The sequence below is a fragment of the Pectinophora gossypiella genome, chromosome 7 (genome assembly GCF_024362695.1).
Source record: "Pectinophora gossypiella chromosome 7, ilPecGoss1.1, whole genome shotgun sequence".
NCBI classification, from domain to species: domain Eukaryota; kingdom Metazoa; phylum Arthropoda; class Insecta; order Lepidoptera; family Gelechiidae; genus Pectinophora; species Pectinophora gossypiella.
In genome coordinates this window covers 9,495,556-9,514,291 of record NC_065410.1, presented here as the reverse complement: position 1 = coordinate 9,514,291, position 18,736 = coordinate 9,495,556, and the positions used below count along the sequence as shown (strand labels likewise).

The 18,736-nt window shown below is 37.9% G+C and overlaps 2 protein-coding genes and 2 long non-coding RNA genes across 4 annotated transcripts in view; 2 read left to right on the top strand and 2 right to left on the bottom strand.

Annotated features, from left to right (window-relative positions):
• Positions 1 to 136: 136 nt before the first annotated feature.
• On the top strand, positions 137 to 2,879 carry LOC126368064 (cysteine and histidine-rich domain-containing protein morgana). Its single transcript, XM_050011940.1, has 6 exons — positions 137 to 358; positions 506 to 642; positions 741 to 940; positions 1,108 to 1,324; positions 1,897 to 2,091; positions 2,514 to 2,879. The coding sequence occupies exons 1-6, from the start codon at positions 280 to 282 to the stop codon at positions 2,745 to 2,747; spliced, it is 1,062 nt and encodes a 353-aa protein (XP_049867897.1). The 5' UTR covers positions 137 to 279; the 3' UTR covers positions 2,748 to 2,879.
• Positions 2,880 to 3,953: 1,074 nt separating this feature from the next.
• The window catches only part of LOC126368312 (protein dissatisfaction), a 37,820-nt gene continuing 23,037 nt past the window's right edge, over positions 3,954 to 18,736 (bottom strand). The window contains exons 4-10 of the mRNA XM_050012219.1: positions 15,496 to 15,653; positions 14,528 to 14,695; positions 13,753 to 13,863; positions 10,804 to 11,043; positions 10,095 to 10,180; positions 8,741 to 8,863; positions 3,954 to 4,161 (exon numbers count right to left, since the gene is read on the bottom strand). Coding sequence (XP_049868176.1) covers positions 3,954 to 4,161; positions 8,741 to 8,863; positions 10,095 to 10,180; positions 10,804 to 11,043; positions 13,753 to 13,863; positions 14,528 to 14,695; positions 15,496 to 15,653 — 1,094 coding nt within the window. The remainder of the gene's footprint in view (positions 4,162 to 8,740; positions 8,864 to 10,094; positions 10,181 to 10,803; positions 11,044 to 13,752; positions 13,864 to 14,527; positions 14,696 to 15,495; positions 15,654 to 18,736) is intronic.
• Positions 5,264 to 6,517, top strand: LOC126368118 (uncharacterized). Its single transcript, XR_007566543.1, has 3 exons — positions 5,264 to 5,399; positions 5,507 to 5,727; positions 5,805 to 6,517. It is a non-coding gene; the product is annotated as an uncharacterized LOC126368118 (long non-coding RNA).
• Positions 6,521 to 8,142, bottom strand: LOC126368112 (uncharacterized). Its single transcript, XR_007566537.1, has 3 exons — positions 7,667 to 8,142; positions 7,356 to 7,534; positions 6,521 to 6,851 (listed from the first exon to the last, which is right to left on the bottom strand). It is a non-coding gene; the product is annotated as an uncharacterized LOC126368112 (long non-coding RNA).

The window sequence follows — 18,736 nt, the reverse complement described above, 5'->3', positions numbered from 1 at the left end:
ACCTTCAATCTACGACCAAGCTACTAAAAGACGACATTCACCATATTATTATTGATAAGGTACCTATTACAAGTGTGTATTAGACCTAAACCACCTGTCACTGTCAATAATTGTCAGTCAATTACTGTCAGTGTCAGTTTTTCGTTCGTTTCGTTCGTCGTCGTGCGTGCGTGCGGCAAAGATCGTATCGTATACCTAGTGAAGAATAGAATAGTTTGTTTTTTGGGTGCTCGATTTGTATAGCTTTTTTGCATTTCAGTAAGCTTTATTACATTAAATATGCCTGAGAATAAGTATTTGGTGCAATGCTACAATCGTGGTTGCGGTCAAATGTTTGACCCAAATAAGAACGATAAGGGTAAGAATATTCTAGATACATTCCTAGCTTCCCCTTATTTCTAGAATATTTTTATACGTATATTCGCATCACATACAACTATTCACGCATCTGTTGGATGGCAAGGTGTTTACTTTGCCTAAAAATATATATTTATTTTATTTTTAGATGAATGCTGTCACCACCCTGGGTCTCCGGTATTTCATGATGCCTATAAAGGCTGGTCATGTTGCAACAAAAAAAGTACGGATTTTACTGAATTCCTCAACATTAAAGGATGTACCATGTCCAAGCATTCAAATGTGGTAAGTGATATAGCTCAGAAACTGAAAAAAAAATATTTACTGATAATTTTAGCACAGTAGCAAAGAAGTAAACGACTCAATCTTTTTTTACATTCCAGAAACCCCCAGAACCGGAAAAGAAACAATTGGATAAAGAATTGGACAAGAAAGAGGTGATTGAAGTGAGGGCGCCAGTAGCCCCTAAGTTGCCAAGACCACCATTTCATTCTCCCCTAACTACCCTTGAGTGTCGTATTGCAGATTCATTGAAAGAACTGGTTCAGAACACGCCACAGAAAGCTACTACAGCAGATGATGGGTATGTTGAGTATATGTATTAGATTATTACATTTTTATGTTATTGATATTACTCCTCATAAGCAAAAAAACAGGAAAACTCACAAGGAAATCTCTTGTTATGTATATGGTCAAAAATATTTAGCCTATGTGTGTCTCATTTTACAAATGTTGATATAATTTTTTCAGGAACATTGCAATTGGCACATCATGTAAGAATGGGGGCTGCAATGCAAGCTATGAAGGGCCACAAACTAATGGCTCTGTGTGTACTTACCATTCTGGCTACCCCGTGTTCCATGAAGGGCTGAAGTTCTGGTCATGCTGCCAGAAGAGGACCACGGACTTCAACACATTCCTCAGTCAGCCTGGCTGTACTACTGGTACACACAAGTGGACTAAAGAGGTCAGTAAATACTATCTATCTAGAATGTGGTTTTAGTCTATTGTAAATTATATAGTTGCTTACTAATCTTAATTCAAATAACAATACCTATAGATCATGTTTTTTTTATTATTTTGCTAGAATGGCTATTTTATTAGTTTTTTTATTACTTTTGATGTCAGAATAAGCTAAGGTTAGTTTCCAACTAGTCAAAACAGTTACTTTTTACTCTCTCTCTTTCCTTCAAAAAAAAAATAAGTAAAAATAAATTAGTTACTTTGTACTAAACGTCAAAATGCGAAATTACTATGGAATTTTTATGAAAAAGCACACTGTGTGCACAAATGTCTTACGAATTATTGCAATTTTCATAATTAAAATTCAAAAATAAATTAAATAGAAAAAAGAAAAAGTATCTTTGACCTAGGACACAACCCAATTTTAACTTTTAAGTTTTTACCTCCTTTTTATGACAAGCCTGTAATTTCTAATGATATTCTCAGGAATCTATAGTAGTTTCTGCTTTAGTCATAACACTTTTCGAAGTTAAAGAGTTGATGCAAGAAGTGATGTTTAAATGACTATCTTCACAGGGTTCGCCAGCTGGAACAGTGAAATGTCGCTGGGACTGGCACCAGACTCCAGAGCATGTTATTGTCAGCGTGTATGCAAAGAAATATGACCCCACAATGAGTTTTGTCAAACTAAACCCAATCCGACTTAACACAAGACTAGTTTTCCGTGAGGAAGGTGACTCCGTGTTTGAGCTGGATCTTGAACTTCGAGGAGTAAGTATAACTTGCTTATAAATTTAGAGTAAAAGTAGTCCTGTATATTGTATAAAACTTAAAAAACAACATTTCAAACAACTGGGTTCATAAATTGATTAACAAGTTACTTAAAAAGTATGTTAGTGATTTGTTGTGTTATTGTTACTGATTAGTGTATCTATTTTAAAAATCATGTCATGTCTGGGCCTTATGGTTGTCTGGAAGACATTGCTTTAAGCGATAAGCCCGCTATTTTCCATGTACCTAATTAAGTCTCTTTTGTAACTATTTTCTTTTATTTTGGTGTAATAAACTATATTTGTACATATTTGTAAAAGAGTAGGTCCAAATGAAAAATACAAAAAAATAATAATGTTATTAACAGTCACAGTGTTTTCTGGATAAAATACATGTCTAAGGTGTATGTTGTTGTACCGCAGGTAATATCTATAGAAAGCAGCAGTGCTTCTATGCTGTCAACAAAGGTGGAAATAAAACTCAAGAAAGCTGAGCCAGGCGCCTGGCCTAAACTTGATTTCCCCCGGACAGAGCCCAAGAAAGTTGTGGAACAACCGCAGCCCTTACCCCAAGCACAAGTAGAAGAAGACGACTCTGTAGACTTGTCCACAGTAGAAGCCATTCGATCCATGGGCAAAGTAAACATGACTGAGTGATGTAAATAATGTACAAACATGCTGGAACATTACAGGATTTTTGTTTACATAAGAGTATTATTATGAGTGTTTTGTCATCATAGTAAATGTGCATTTATTTGGCGGAGCAAATAAAATGTGCTTATACTATAATTCAGAGTTTTAATTATCTCAGATTCTTTAAGTACAACCAATGAACTATGATATATACATTATACAATTAACATTAAATACTAATCTAACATGACAAGATATTCATTCTCTCCTATTTACACTGATTTCTGTAATATTTCGATATGAAGGATATGTTTTATACTGACTTTTTATAAATTTTAATGTCATTAAAATCATGTAGTAATTGTTGTCCCTATATTTATGCTTAATATAATTGAAATAAATGCTATTTTACAATTTTTTTATACATTTAATTATAACTATACATATAATATGACTAGATTGAGGCTAGATATATTTTTGACTAGATGGTTTATGTTAGTTATTATTTAGTAATATTTGGGGAAACTACCTACCTTAGTTTGCTTTTAGTTTCTTAAAATGACGTCAAAATAATAGTACTGATATGAGGGTTGATATCGTCTGCAAACTACTAGTTCAAATAAAGCTAACATTCAGTATTACGTGGTCGAAGAAACAGCGGATACCCATCCAATGTAGCTAAGACTATCACGTAGTTATCCCTCACCGTATCTTTTACATAACTGTTCCTGAATTGTTTTGAAAGACGTAAAATGGTTAACTAGAATCTGCCTAGCAGTAGGTATACGTTGTAGCTACCTATTAGCGCTACGTGTACCGAGAGCTAAGGTACTCCTTTAGATTTGGGACACATTATGGCATAACAAAGGCAGCCATGAGTAGGTAATCTAATTTTATAATACTTATATGTTCCGGTGCAAATTCAAAATATCAGGTATTTAACAACTCGTTTTGAACGTGGCGCTTAAGCTGTACTAAAATACACAAAGAGACGGTACTACGAGGGCTGCGGACCGGAGAGCGGGAGTTTTGATACGTATTTATGAAAACACGTAGCCGCGTCTCGCCGATGTTACAAAATATCCCGGCGCAGAACGCTCCCGGAGCCACGTCTGTGTGGTTCAGTAATTAAACTTTAAAATTTAGGTACTCTTGGTAATAGGTACTTGAATATATTCGAATTGAAGCGAATATACGCTCGATTTAGATTTTCGACTATTGCAGCAGTGGTTAAGGCGAAGCGCAAGATTCTGAGACAGGCGGCGGAGGCACGGCTGACGAGGCAAAGGGCGGCGCGGGCGCCGGCTGCATGCGGTACATGTCGTGAAGCAATGTGGCCACTGACACGTCACCCACTGTGTCGCGGAAAAGCAGCAACTCTATGGAGCGCGCGCGCACAGCACGGAGCGACGGGAGCAGCAGAAGTAATCGGCCGAATCTGAAAGTGTAATAGATACAATAATTAGATAAACGTGATTCATGGGTTTTCAATAACGTAGGCGCGAAGTATCTCCTACCACCATTCCTCGTTTTGTCACCGTATCTTGTAACTAATATCAGGAGTGGATGTGGGTTATTAGAGCGTTGGGCTCACGATTACATTCACGATTGGAGGGCCGGGTTCGATTCCCGATGACATTTTCGAAATCATTTTGTGTGTCCTTTGTTTGGCTAGGACATTGCAAGTTGAATCATTCGATTGTCCGTAAAATTCAAACTCCATAGGTCCCTACGGTTGATTGAGAGGAGACTTACGCCCATCAGTCGGACATATACTATGTGGAGCTGCATGTTCACCCCATAGGGATAGGGATATATGTGTGTAATTGTCTCACTCACCAGTCGGCAATTCCTGTATTTATAAATGCCTACATGTGCATACAAATGTGCCTAAATTTACGCCCGTGATCCCTAATGAGGTGGGCAGGTGCAGGGGGGCTACCGGCTAAGACGAAGCCGATTCAGATTGGAGCAAATCGAACATCGATTTGATTCTGTCGTACCGCGTAAGCAGCCAAGATGGCGATCCCCGATTCGTGACGTCACATGAAGTTCGGCAAGCCGATTGAACGAATGATTTCAGTACTTTTGACACTAAAATCGCTACCGCGTAAAAAATCGAAGTTCGGCGTCTGAAGCCGATTCCCATTGGAAGTGTCAGTTGAAGCCGGGCACTTTTCAGTAACCGTGATCAATTTTAATTTCTTATTTTCACTGTTTTTCACCAATATTAGGAGCTATTTACGGTGGGCGACAAATTTTAGGAACATCTTAATCAATATAAAATTGATATCGGCGTGGATTTTCGTGTTTAAATACCTAAATACAGTGTCATGGAGATAGTTGTTTTATGGGCTGCTGCGGAAGAAAATGTCTTCAGAATCTTGAGCAAATCGATTGCAGGATACTTCGAGAGAAAAGCCGGTATATACTTCTCACAGGTACATCTATTTATAACATTATTTCTGACAAGTGGCTCAATGTTTACAGAGGAAAAGTTGCTGAACTTACTAGAAGCCATTTTTGATCATTTCATACTTATCTATTTTGTTTTGTTTCAGAGAGTAGCTACATTGGTAATTTTAGATTATCAAAAGATGCATATCGGACTTTGTATCATGACTTAGGACCATATCTGAAGGTCCAATGCTCTACAACTGTGCAATCGACTTTAAGGTAGGTGGTTACTATATTATGTTATATTTTACCTTATATTTTGATAATTAAAGTTATACTACAACATTACATGAATCCAATATAATATCTGTATGTTATAATTACAGTGACAATTGCCCTCAATCAGCCTGCAATCGTGAGATAATATATCAAGTTTCCTCGGACAAAAACTGAGCATATAGAAGTCTCCAGAGGTTTTAATGACAAATTTGGATTTCTTGGAGTACTTGGATGCATCCATGGCACACAAATTGCCATTATCCAACCTCACAAGTGGGAAGAGGCCTTCTTCAATAGCAAGTATTACCATTCATTGCATGTTATGTTGGTAAGAATCATGCCTTTAACTAGCTACATTTGTTTTGATTCTTATGATTGAGTCACTAAAAATATTTTAATTTTCAGGTTTGTGATGGAGATATGAGCATTACATTTATGATGCATCCAATGGGAGTGTTAGTGCTAGACTACTAGCCAAGATAACCATATTTGGAACAACAGCACTTTGAGAAGGGAAAAGGAACATCTCCTTAATTTTAATATGTTTAAGTTCATTAAGCGGACTTGTGTGGTCCTTGAAATGTAAATTATGAAGTCAGTGTGGTGTAATCAAAAGTGGCAGATTTGTTATTCAATAATACAACATCTAAACAAACCTTTCTTTATTGACATCAAATAAACTATTTTCATTATGCATATTTATTTATTTTGTGTTATTACATAATTTGTTTCATTACACCCCTCTCATTAACCAACCTATCTCTCAAGTAGATACATTTTTTCTAATCTTGTGTCCATTGTGCTTAATAAAGTAGTTTATCCATCTATCTTTAACTTGTAATAAATAAATCCATTTATTTTGTATAAATACAAGCTTGCGGGGCCTTATTGGACTAGACTATTTGTAATGTGTAATAGTATAGTCAAAAAAGCCCTGCGAGTGGATCAAAGAAATGTAATCAATTAGAACATACTACAAATATAATATTGTTCCCAATTCTTACTATAATATGGAAATATAAGTTAATTGCATCCAACATCTTCATCAATACACCTATACAAATCCTTTTATTAGATAGTAGTTGGCAAGGAGTGGGTGTATACATATACTATACACCTCTGCTTACCCCTTCGGGAATAGAAGCGTGATGCTATATTATTTTTGTTTCAAAATAGTTCTTGGTAAAATGATATCTAGTTGCTTTGTCTTTAATGTACTTTAATGTTACCCCTAGACAAACTCACTTAAATAACATGACCAAACTTAAGTATTTAAATTAAATACAACTTCACTTAAATAACATAAATGGAGTACTTATACTTTAGCTTAAATATTTACATACAAGTTTATTGAATACATATGTTTTTACTTAAGTATTTTAACTTAGTTTGTATCTTCGTTCTTCGCTAGTGTCTTTGTTCTTGAGAATCGTCATGCTGCTATTCTTTAACCTGTAATAAATAAATCCATTAATTCATATAAAATACATGCGAAATATAAACAGTCACAATATGACAAAGTTTTTATGACGTCTATCATGTACATTAGTAATAGTCTTTATAGACTAGTTATAATCCTTTAGTTATTACTTTATTCATTTGGGTGATCCCGGCAAGACAAAAATTTTGTAAAGTGGTCCTTCATGAATTAAAAGTTTAGGAACACTAGCCGACTCTAATGGAATGAAATACAATGTAAAGGAAATATTTTGGAATGTAATAAAGTAGCACATACAAAGGTATAAGGATATTTATATTTGGCCTTTATTCTTGCTAGTATGGAGTAAAATATGCTGATCAAGGAGGTAAATTTGGGTATATAACATACATACAATCTTTATGCTACATCCCTGGCGGGGTAGGCAGTAAGGACAGACCACTAAGTGTCGTGATCCTTATAAACTTCTCCTACTTGCTCCAATTCCATACAATTTTTAATAAGTTTGAGTAAATTACCTTATATTGGTCTTCACCTAGCTTCCTCCAGCAGCAGCCGAAGCAACTCTGTTTGCATATCCGCGGCCTTGCTATTAGCTTCAGCAGCTGTAGCCAGCCAGCTTGTTAACTGCTGAAACAAGTCGCTCCTCCATGTCTAGCCTCCGACTCTCAGATCTAGTAGGTAGTAAATCGGTGATCTAGAAAAACAAAAAGATACATTTACAAGTTTCCAACAAACTATTTATGTTGTTGAACAATGAATAGGTTCATTATGTGACTATTCTTTCTTGACTTGTTTCTTACTACTACTAGATTAATAATTTACTTACATTTCTTTCGTTATTGTTGTTATTGTATAAATTCTGAGAAGATAAAACTGTTGCATTCGGCGCGAATTCAAGTATGTCAGCTGATATAACATAACGTCATTTTTCTTTTTTTTTTGCGTTTCATTACTTCAGTTGCAAAAGAAAAATCCGTCGTTGCATTTTCCTTTTGTTTTAAACATTTGTAAGACTTTACAAAGTGATTAACTAAAAATATTATCAATTAATAAAAATAACATACAAAATTAGTCTGTATTTTTTAATTTCATAATGATATAAAATATTAAATGTTTACCAAATGTCTCAACGGAACGCAAGACCAAAAGTCATTCGTTCAATCATGCACCCCTCTAATATGTCTATTATTATCTATGGATTGATTTTCATCCAGATTGCAATGAACATCGGAAATTACCCGGTACCAAACGCCGAACTTCGATTTATCTGAATCGTTTTCAAGTCGCCGAAGTTCGGCGAATTAGCCGGTAGGCCCCCTGATCAGGCGTAAGTCAGAAAGGCCGTAGGAGACGACTAAAGTGATGTAATGCGTAGACTTCGTTTCGATCAAACGAATCGGTAACAATAACCCTTTTCGGGAGAATTACTAGTTACGTCAAGGACAAGGACGATGCGTACAATACTCGTAAGTACAAGGAACATAAATACAAAAGGCGGCCTGCGTAGGAATGTCGATTCGCGCGAGTTATAGCTACCGCCTACGTTATCGCGATTCGTCCGATCAAAACAATGACAACACTTGTTTACGACCCCTGATCGATGTCAGAAGTCCAGTGTTAATACAACTACATTGCCCTGTCTATTGGGCTAGATGCGTCAAAGTCACGGGTTTGCCGATCAGATCGTGTAGTCTAAGTCGGTGGGGCGTAGGTAACCATGGTAACGATCTCGACCGAGTTTGTAGGGAGTAACCATGGTAACTACGATTCCGAGTTAGTGTAATACCATCGATTTTCCCAATCTCGACGTGACCTTGGCGCATCTAGCCCGGTGGACAGGGTAATGTAATAACCGCTATAATAGACCGATTGATAAAGGGTAACTTGGATAGATATTCACCTAGTAGGCTGCCGCGTATACCTCGTCCTCACGTAGTCGGCAAGGATGCACTGAGCTTGATCTTGTAACATCTCTACTGGTTGGGTTTCGCTGAGTCCTGGAGTATCTGTTAAGCAAGAAGTCCTATGATTATATCGGTCCTGTCTACGGTACGCTAGTTATTCTTATGTAGGTAAGAAGGTAGATAAACGAGCCTACCATGTTATTGTTCAGGCACATACCACTTTAAAACAGATTTCTATATAAAAAGTACCTATTTATACCTTATACCATCTTCACATGACGCATCGCATCGTGGCCTCTATCAGTAATATAGGTTAGGTAGCACTTTGTAGTACGTAGGTTTCATAGTTTTAGGCAGGTATCTAGGTAGAAACCTACTTCTTTTTGCCTAAGTATTAGACAATAACAGATACCTACTACGTAGGTAGGTACGTAGGCCGAGTAGTTAATTTCGGCCAAGTAGTTAATTTCGGCGAAGTAGTTAATTCCGGCCGTGTAGGTAATTAATTCCGGCCTAGTAGTTTTTTCCGGCTAAGTAGTTAATGCCATTTGCGGCAAATCTACAATAAGTCACGTCAAAAAAGACGTGAAGTCTGATGTGGGTGGACTCCCAGGCTAGACCTGAGGTGACGTGAGATGGGGCCCCATTTTGTAATTTTCTTGCTCGCTCACTCATAAATAGGCGTAAATACATTGTTTTAAGTTTACGCGGTTATTATCATAATTAAAACACATCGGGAGTCTCATATCCCCATTTAAACGCGGTAAGAACCCGTTATTATGTGTTTTAATAGGCGTAAATACCTGAAACCTATTTCTATTTTTGCTTTCAGTAGGTATGGTCAATACGAGCATCAATAAGCATACATTTTACCTTGTCACATTAACTTTTATGACAAAATGCCGTAAGTCTCATAAATGTCAAATATGATAGTGCGACAGGGTTCTAAAGTGGGTAGGTACATGATTTTACTCATGACTAAGTACTTATACCTACAACCGCTTCTTTGATATGGGAAATCCCTAGTGTTGCTAATACAATTTTAGAACACATTGGTAGATTTTTAAATTTTTCATCTACCTATTGTTTAAATGGTGCCCGTTAGTGACAAGAGGCCTAAGGTACATACGTAATGTACATTAGGCAACGTGGTTATTGGCTATGATACAGACCGATACGATACAGAAACCACTTCATCACTAATTTAAGAGCCACGCTCTTGTCGGTGTAGCATTCTCCATTCTTGTCTATCAAAAGTCAGTTCCTAAATACTACCTACCTCCTCCTAGAAACCCTTCCCCTCCTCTTCCTTCCTAGAAACTACTTAGTAAACTAAAAATAAATATCAACCTACCAGGTGAAAAAAGTACGATGGCTTTCATGCAACCGCACTCGCTGCCATCTGGCGCAATTTGGCGAAACCGACATAATATTTCCTGAAAATTTTCAAAATGTTTGTCAAACAACTTTACTTGCGTAACTATTACAGTAGGATGATATTATAACGGAACATTACAGGACATAACACAAGCGACGCTATATTTGAACTGATATAAGTAGGTACCTAATTATTGGTTTACATATCGCATAGCCGATAGATGGCGCTGTTCAGATTTAACGTGATAATTACCTATTTTCTCATTACTCGATTACCTACAAAATAATTCACAAATACAATGTAATGGCAGAAGCTTATATAAAAATAATTGTTGCTTGATATTTAGATGAGATTAGGTATAAGTATAGGTACAATTATGTTGCTACATTATATTGCTTCTCTTTATTGTGATCGTAATAATAATGGGTGGAAGATTTATTGTACCATCATAAAAGATACATAATATATTATGTCTGTTATCCATGAAATTAGAAGGTTAAACGAAATATTTTTTTTACAGCGCCATTTATATTTTATTTGGAGAACTTAGCCTGGAAAGTCAATCCGGCGCAATATACGTGCAATATGCTACGGGGCCAGATAAAATCAGCCTTTGGTACCTACTTATAGATATATAGATGAAATTATGATCATTAGTAGGGACTTTGTTTTTATACCTACTTGTAAAGTATTGAGTTCCAAATCAGCCAAGGGGTCTGGTGGCAATCGAGCTCTGGCGGCGGGGGCTGCCAGCAGTGGCGCCAAGTCCCAAGGAGCAGACCACTGGGCGAGGTGAAGCAGGAACAAATCCTTCCATGCAGCCCGGAGTAGCACCAGCTGGTCTGACGGTGCCAGCGCTTGGAACGGGGCGAGGCATCGCACCCAGCGTACTGCCATGAAGAGAAGGCGGGCGCTAGTCTCCTGGGAGGTAACTACTACTTAGTTACACGTATAAACTTTACTGGCTATGATAAGGAAAATCTTTGAACAACGCTATATAAACTGAATGTCTGCTTTTATTCAATTAGATACTTAATAGTAATTTTCTCATTTTTATATTCCGTAGCCTGTAGGTGGAGGATGTGTCAAGAAGGTGCATCTTGCTTAGGTACCTAACAATAATAATTATCTAGTCACTCTAAAAATAGGTATGAGTAGGTGGGACCTAGGAGGACGTACATTTACCAAATTGGTGATGTTCTTAGAAAAGGTTCAGTAAGATCTACTCTGAACCGGCGTGCGTATATGAAACGATTGATGAATGTGCAGGAAGCAAGAGAAGTAGATATGTCAGGATCGAAGCAAATGGAATTCCATAGTCTCTGTTTACCCCGGTGGGAAATCGACGTGAGTTGATGTATTGTATGTGTAAATAGGTAGGTAAATTATTCCAGTCTTTCACGATTCATATTTAAAAAGGAAGACGAATACTTAGATAGTTTCATCTAGTCTTTTTAAGGGCTGGAAAAGCCAAGTTTGATAAATGATAGATGATAAAGCTTCGGTACTTACATCGCTTAGTAAGAGTAGGTATTTAGTAGAAGTACTTACCTACAATAAAATATGTGGGAAGAGGGGTGGACAAAGAAGAAGAAGAAGACCTACAATAAATAAGTTACTTACTATTTGTGCTCGTTTATTCGTAGGCGTGTCTAGTGTTATATAGCATAGAATAAGGAATAATGGCTACCTACAGTTGTGTGTTTGTTAGTGGTGAAAGAAATAAAACATTTGTTATTATTATCCACACAGCCTCCATGGTCTAGTGGTTAAAGTTGGGCTCACGATCTGGAGGTCCAGGTTCGATTCTCGATGGAAACATTGTCGAAATCACTTTATGAGGCTGTCCTTTGTTTGGTAAGTAAAAGAAAAAGTACGGCAAAAAGTAAGGCACGCTAAGTAGTTGTTGCCGGGCTACTAGCCCAAACATCTCCACCAACCCGCAGTGGAGCAGCGTGGTGGAGTATGCTCCATACCCCTTCCAGTTGATTGAGGGGAGGCCTGTACCCAGCAGGGACATATTTAGGCACGTTATGTGTTGTTTTATGTTTTTTTATTATTAGATAGTTTTTGTTTGTACTACCTACTGTGACTACCTACATAATGGCCCCGATTCCTGCAGACATCTCTTAATTTTACTTTAAGTTATACCTGTCATTTTCTTATCCGCCGAAAAGGAAAGGGACGGATGATTGACAGCTCTTAATTTTAGGAAGAATGAGTAAATAAATGAATAACCCGGGCGAATTTTTAGACGGTTGTTTTAGATTTGTGCTTAAAATTGACGTGTGTTCCATAAATTTTATGCTTGTCGATTACCCGTCCCTTTCCTTTTCGGCGGATAAGAAAATGACAGATATAACCTAAAATAAAATTAGATGGTATTTACAGGAATTAGCACCAATATACCTACCTACCTACTCATCCAAAAATTTCAAGATTTGTAAAGTACCTATCTACTCGAATCGAAATAGGCACGTGCTGCCTATTTTTAGGGGTGTGACTTTAACAAAGGGTAGGTGGCTTTTTGACTGAGGGGCGGTGCGGCCTTCTGATTGGTCGGATGGGGTGACTTCTCGCCTTGCCTTGACTTGACTTACTCCGCCCATCAGAAACGAGTCTACGACATATTTTCTACAATGAATAGGTATATCGTTTAAGTACCATTCCAAAGTAGCTTGCGTTATAAATATAAATAATAACTTTATAAAGAACAAAATGTGACATAAAGGGTGCGTGTACGGTCACAAGTACTAATATGTATACACTTTGAAACCACGTCACATTAACTTTTTGACAAATTAAGCCGTCTCATTAAATGTCAAATTACGATAGTGTGACAGGGTTCTAAAGTGAAGGTCATACATGACATTGCTCATGACTGTACGTACTTACCAGTTATTAACGCATTCAATTAAATATTTGATACCACGTATCTACCTACCTACTAAGTCCAGGGTGTACCCCAGTGGGATAGACGCCTCGATTTTTATAGTCGACTAAACGACAAACAAAAAATTTAAAAATATATTTTTTCAGTAGGTAACATAGTTACACTTTGAATCGTCATTTTTTAAAATAACGAACGCCTCATCCGCCTAAAACTATAAAAGCTTCTCACAACCTGTAGAGCAGGGGAAAAGCAGCTGCAACAAAAACCTTAGCACAGGGCCCTAGACGTTCTTTACTAAAACATAATAATATTGTTATACCATTTAGTAATTTGGCTGCCTAAAATCAGTTCCTAGACAGTTAATAACATGCATTGATATCTTCTAAATAATCACTAACCTTATACTTAATACTAACATTTTTTTGGTTTATTTTCGAATTTTATTTATGAATAACATTTTATTAAATACTAGTTTGTTATTACAACAATTTAAGAATCAATAATAAAAAACAGTAATAAACAAGTTTACAAAAAATAAGAATAGGTAATAAACGCAAAAATATGGTACATAGTTTATACTGACATGACATGTAATAAAGTTTATTTTTAATCCGCGTATTCACAATGAACTGATAACTATTTTTTCCAAACAATCCTATAAGTAATTATGTTTTTTTTCAAACATTAAATAAATGGCCGTGTGATTTAATATTATTATTTTTACTTAATTATTTTACCTGTAGCAATTCCCACGTAGGCGCAAGGGGGGCGCCGAACGCGCCCGGCGGGGGGCGTAAGAGTGTCGGGTCACCCTGCAGTTGAAGCTGCTTAGCGCTCCACATCAACTCCTGGTCAACAACATATTGACAAACTTAAGGATATGGCTATTCCAATTAGAAATTTTGGTGGGTAATAGGATTGAGTTTCTTTATCTGACAGGATCGTAGCTTAAAAGAAATTCAATTTTGTGTAGTATGTTTGGTATTCTCAATCGAAATTTTGGAGGTGCCATGGTTTGTCGGCGTACTCGTAGTATTCTCCATTATTGTCTGTCGAAAGCCAATTCTTTCACTTCTTTATAAGACACGACCTTCACCATCTCTTTAATCTGTTCCATGTAAGCTCTTCTTGGTTTTCCCCTTCCTTTCTTTCCTTGTAACTTTCCTTCTATGATGTTTTAATAAATTCGTCGTGTCTTATAAAGTGTCCAATCATCTTGCCTCTTCTGTCCTCAATAACTCTCAATATTTGCCTCTTTTCCCTTACTCTTAATAGCACTTCCTCATTAGTAACCCTTTCAGTCCAACTTATTCTTATTCGTACCTAATTTGGTTAATAAAAAAAAAATTAAGTAGGTAATATGTAAGTATGTTTATTTTATTTAATTATAGTACGGGAGCGGACCGTGACATATCCTAATCATCGACATAAAATATCGTAGTCGTCGACATCCACGATGGGAAAAATATAGGGTTGCCTCACCTAAAATTTCGAATAGGTATAATTAGTTACCTGGCACTTGTCACTAGACATAAGGATGTGCAGCAGGGTGGGTGGCGGCGGCGGTAGGAAGGGCTCCGGCACGAGCGGCATCGGGCTGGTGGCGCCTGCACCCGCACCGCTCGACCCCGCCGACGAGGTCGCACTCAGAGGCGCCTGCTCGCCCATGCCCATACCGAACTATAAGCCGACCAACACAATCAGACCACTTTACGCAAAGTTTTTAGTAGTTTCTGTTTTGACCCTGGGGACAGAGTTTTATTACTGCCAAAGACCCCTGCTGCCAACGATCAATTATTGTACTCGGAGAAAATGAAGTACCTACTGAGTAGGTTGGTAGACTTCGAAAGTAAATGTGCGTCAGTTCAATCCCATACAAGTTTTATTGTAGATTTAAAGGTCATACTTATTTAGGTGTACTTACTAACAATAAGTTGCGGGTAGCTGCTTTTTACGATATGACTATGATCTAATTATGTTGATCGGCTTGTTATTACCAACCTTATTGACTGTAAAGTCTTGTCATAAATGATCAAATCCACATAGTGTACCTACATGTGGTTGACATTGGATATCGCCAGTTTTTGAAACAGTAGTGTTACTCGATAGTTCAGTATCGATAGTTAAATGAAAGGTAAGTACCACACTATGCTATACAATAGGCTATCGATAGTATTGCATAATGATGATATCGATTTTAAAACCATGGGCTGTTCGGCAACACTAGAAATCAGCGGTGATAGGTTGGTACTAATTTGTTTTGCGAATTTACACGAGTCAAATGTTGTGTTGACTCATTTAGTTATAGAGGCACTTTCATCATTTTCAGTCTTTTAATCAATCAGTGACTCAATCACTTAAGCAATGATAACATTGTCCAATCGTAAGTTTAATTAAAGCTTAAAAAGCTTTAGAAAAACTAGCTTCAGAAAACACTTATTAGCTTTACAAACTTACTATACTTAACTAGCTTTACTTACTTGAAAGTTGAACGGCTGCCCTAGCGGCGCGTAGGGCGAGGGCGGCGAGAGCTTGAGCGCATGTGGTTTGTGCGCGTGCGCAAGCGGCGGCGGCGGCAGGCCGGCTAGCGAACCCGCGTGCAGCTTCGGCTTGCGAGGGCCGCGCTCGTGCTGCACCGCTGTACACACAACAATATACCTATTAAACTCCCGTTCAGTAGAAGGCCCGAGGGGGCTAACCAAGTTGCAATTTAATGTTTCTCCGCAAAGCTATAGCGAATTAAATTAATACCTCACATCAAGGTCGATTCGTACGTCAGCTAATCGCTATCGAAACGTGCGCCCCAGTTCACTTTTGCGGTTTTTTGTGGCTCGGTGTGAAACTAGCTTTATTCATGCCTGTTATGCGTATCGATTTGTCTTCATCTTTTCCTTAAACCCATTTGAACTTTTGTTTTCCAATGCAACTTTGTACTTAATACATTAGAAATAATTGTGCCTATTGTACCAATCGACACCCTCACAAATTCGGTAACCAAATAAATGATCCGTAGCGTATCAGTAGACTGTAAAAAGTTGGTGACATCGGTACTTGGTTGTTTTACACGGGGGATTATACCCGACCCGGCAGCCCGTGATCCGGTAAGCCGGATCGTCGCGCCCGTATTATGCACCTAGAGTGTGACCGAACGAAAGCTGTTGATGAAAAGGTACGGAAACTTGCTCATCGATTAGAAAACCACTATACAGTTCTATTTTTTAACTCTTTACCTTAATATACCCTGCATCCAGTAATGGAGTAGTCAATAAGATAATAAAAGCCCGACATTATAGGATATTCATATCTGCTTAGAGATTGCTATCATTTTGGTTACACGGACTTGTACTTAGAAAAGGTAGACGAGTATCTTGAGCGAGAATCGATCAAAAATAGGGTTGAGCGATTATATCATTTTCATCTTCTCCCTAGCGTTATCGCGTCTTCACAAAGTCCGCTTACCTAACTTGAAGATTTGACAGTTCTGGCTTTAAACAGAAGCGACTGCCTGTCTGACTTTCCAACCTGCGAAAACCAGCCCAATACACGTACGTCACGTACATCTGAAACGCATTTCTCGGGAATGGGGATACTTTCAGGCACGGCAGGGTTGCACGATAACTTATTAAGTATGTGACTATTCTTAGGTATTTCTAGCCTTACAGGAGTTAAGACGCCAAACAACATGTGGAAAAAAAGCAATAATTTTTTTCGATATAAATTTTCTGTGTGAGTTTTGCTAAGCACCGGTAAGTACTATAAAACAAAAATAATTGGAATAAACAATTTATACCCATCTAGGCTGCAAGTTAAACCGTGAAGCATGGGAAAGCACAGAGTCAAGTATAGATCCATCTATGCAAGTACCCTCACCTAAGTAATTTGTCCAAAATTAAAGTTTGTGAATTTTCTAACTTGTTACCGGAATAATAGTTACTTATAAGAAAATAAAAATAAATCTCCGGAATGTACTTGTATCGTACTCCCGATGCATCCCATAATTCGGTGTTACTCTTGAAGAGTCCACCGAACCTAACGAGATTAAATTTTAAATAGGGAACTGCGACCCTTTTGAAAGTGTACCACGTAACTATGGGATAAAATGCGATATTGTTTAAATGCGTCAGGCGGAGCGGTGTGGCGATGACGTCACGCAATCAGCTTACCGCTGAGTCCATGAGAATGTGGCTATTGTGAACGCACATGGCGACGCATACGCTCGATTCCCGCGCCGGCCGCAGGGCTGCCAGTGGCCTAAGGATGAATTTACTACTAATACTCGTACTATCTATCTCTCTCTCTCTCTTTATTTAAGAGCTGCGCTTTTGTCGGTGGAGTAATCGCCAACTAATACTATAACTAGCTAAAATAGTTCTAAGCTGGAAAGAAAAAAAAAAACAATCTTTGACTGTTTCACTCTGCGTTATTACGCGTACGCAATACGACACATCTATTTTAGGACACAAAACTAAAGTGGCCAGGAAAGATGTTACGATTTTAACTTTTACGGTTTAAGATACTTTATTTTTCATAATAATGACAAAATAACACTCACTGATAAACTTAACTATAATTCATTTAAGTACACAGTACACACAAGTTGTTCTTCTAACAGGTTGTCACTCCAGACTGGAGTAACTGGAATCTCCTATTTGATGACGAACTTACGTTACTAAATCGCAATAGTTTCATAGTTTTAGGTAAACGAACCACGGGTCATTGAACTTTCATTCGTGACACTTGAAATCGGGACATCGTCTGTAGTGCCTTTGTGTCCCAGTGTTGATGTTAAGTAAAACGCTGCGATGGCAGCCCTACACTGAACAGCACCGCGGCTTAAAGTGAATGCGGATAGTGTCACCAGGCGACGGGCGATATTCGCCACTAATGCGGACAGCGCGCGATGCTTTGACATGCAGCCTCCGCGCGGCTTATACCTACTGCACTCGACATACGCTCCCATATACACACGTACTTTTGATCTGGGTGATGATTGAAATTTCAAAATTTTACATGCCTATGGTCAATAATTACGCATAATGGGCCATCTTAGAGTCTAAATGCGGAAAACAGAGCCCACTAACATGGTCAATAATTACCCTGACTGACGCCAGGGTTGCTGGAGATAGAGCTAACCTAACATCCCACACGATAGAAAAGATGAAGTCCTTTTAAAATCCTAACCAGTAGTAGTAACTACTAAACTTTTATGTGTTTTTATTTTACCTAATGCTCAATAGAACATGTCATGACGTAAGCTCATGACTATATCGCAATCGGGGTAGTCACAATTACCTCTACATTAATCGCAAGACCAACTAAGTACCCACACTTCAGTGAGCTTCATATAAGTGACATTGTATGTCTTGTGTTGAGAAATTAATATTCTTTTAAAAAAAAGAGCTTCCTGTTTGAACAACGTGATAGCTGGTGAGCCGTATCGCCGTCTATTAATGGTCGAGCTAACTGTGTTAGTGAAAACTCATAATCCATTGGTGTAATTCATTGGTGTAAGTCCGGTACCGGGGTTCGGGGTTCGGGGGGAACCCTCCATTTGAGAAGCAAGATGGTGAACCACTAGACCACAGTGACTTATGAAACACACCATGACCACAGTGACTCTCTGTCAGAACTCAATAGAAAAGAGTTCAACGCGCTGTTTAATAGTCAATGAATTCAAGATGCACTTAAATTTGTTCGAATGCATACTTCCAAACAAATACT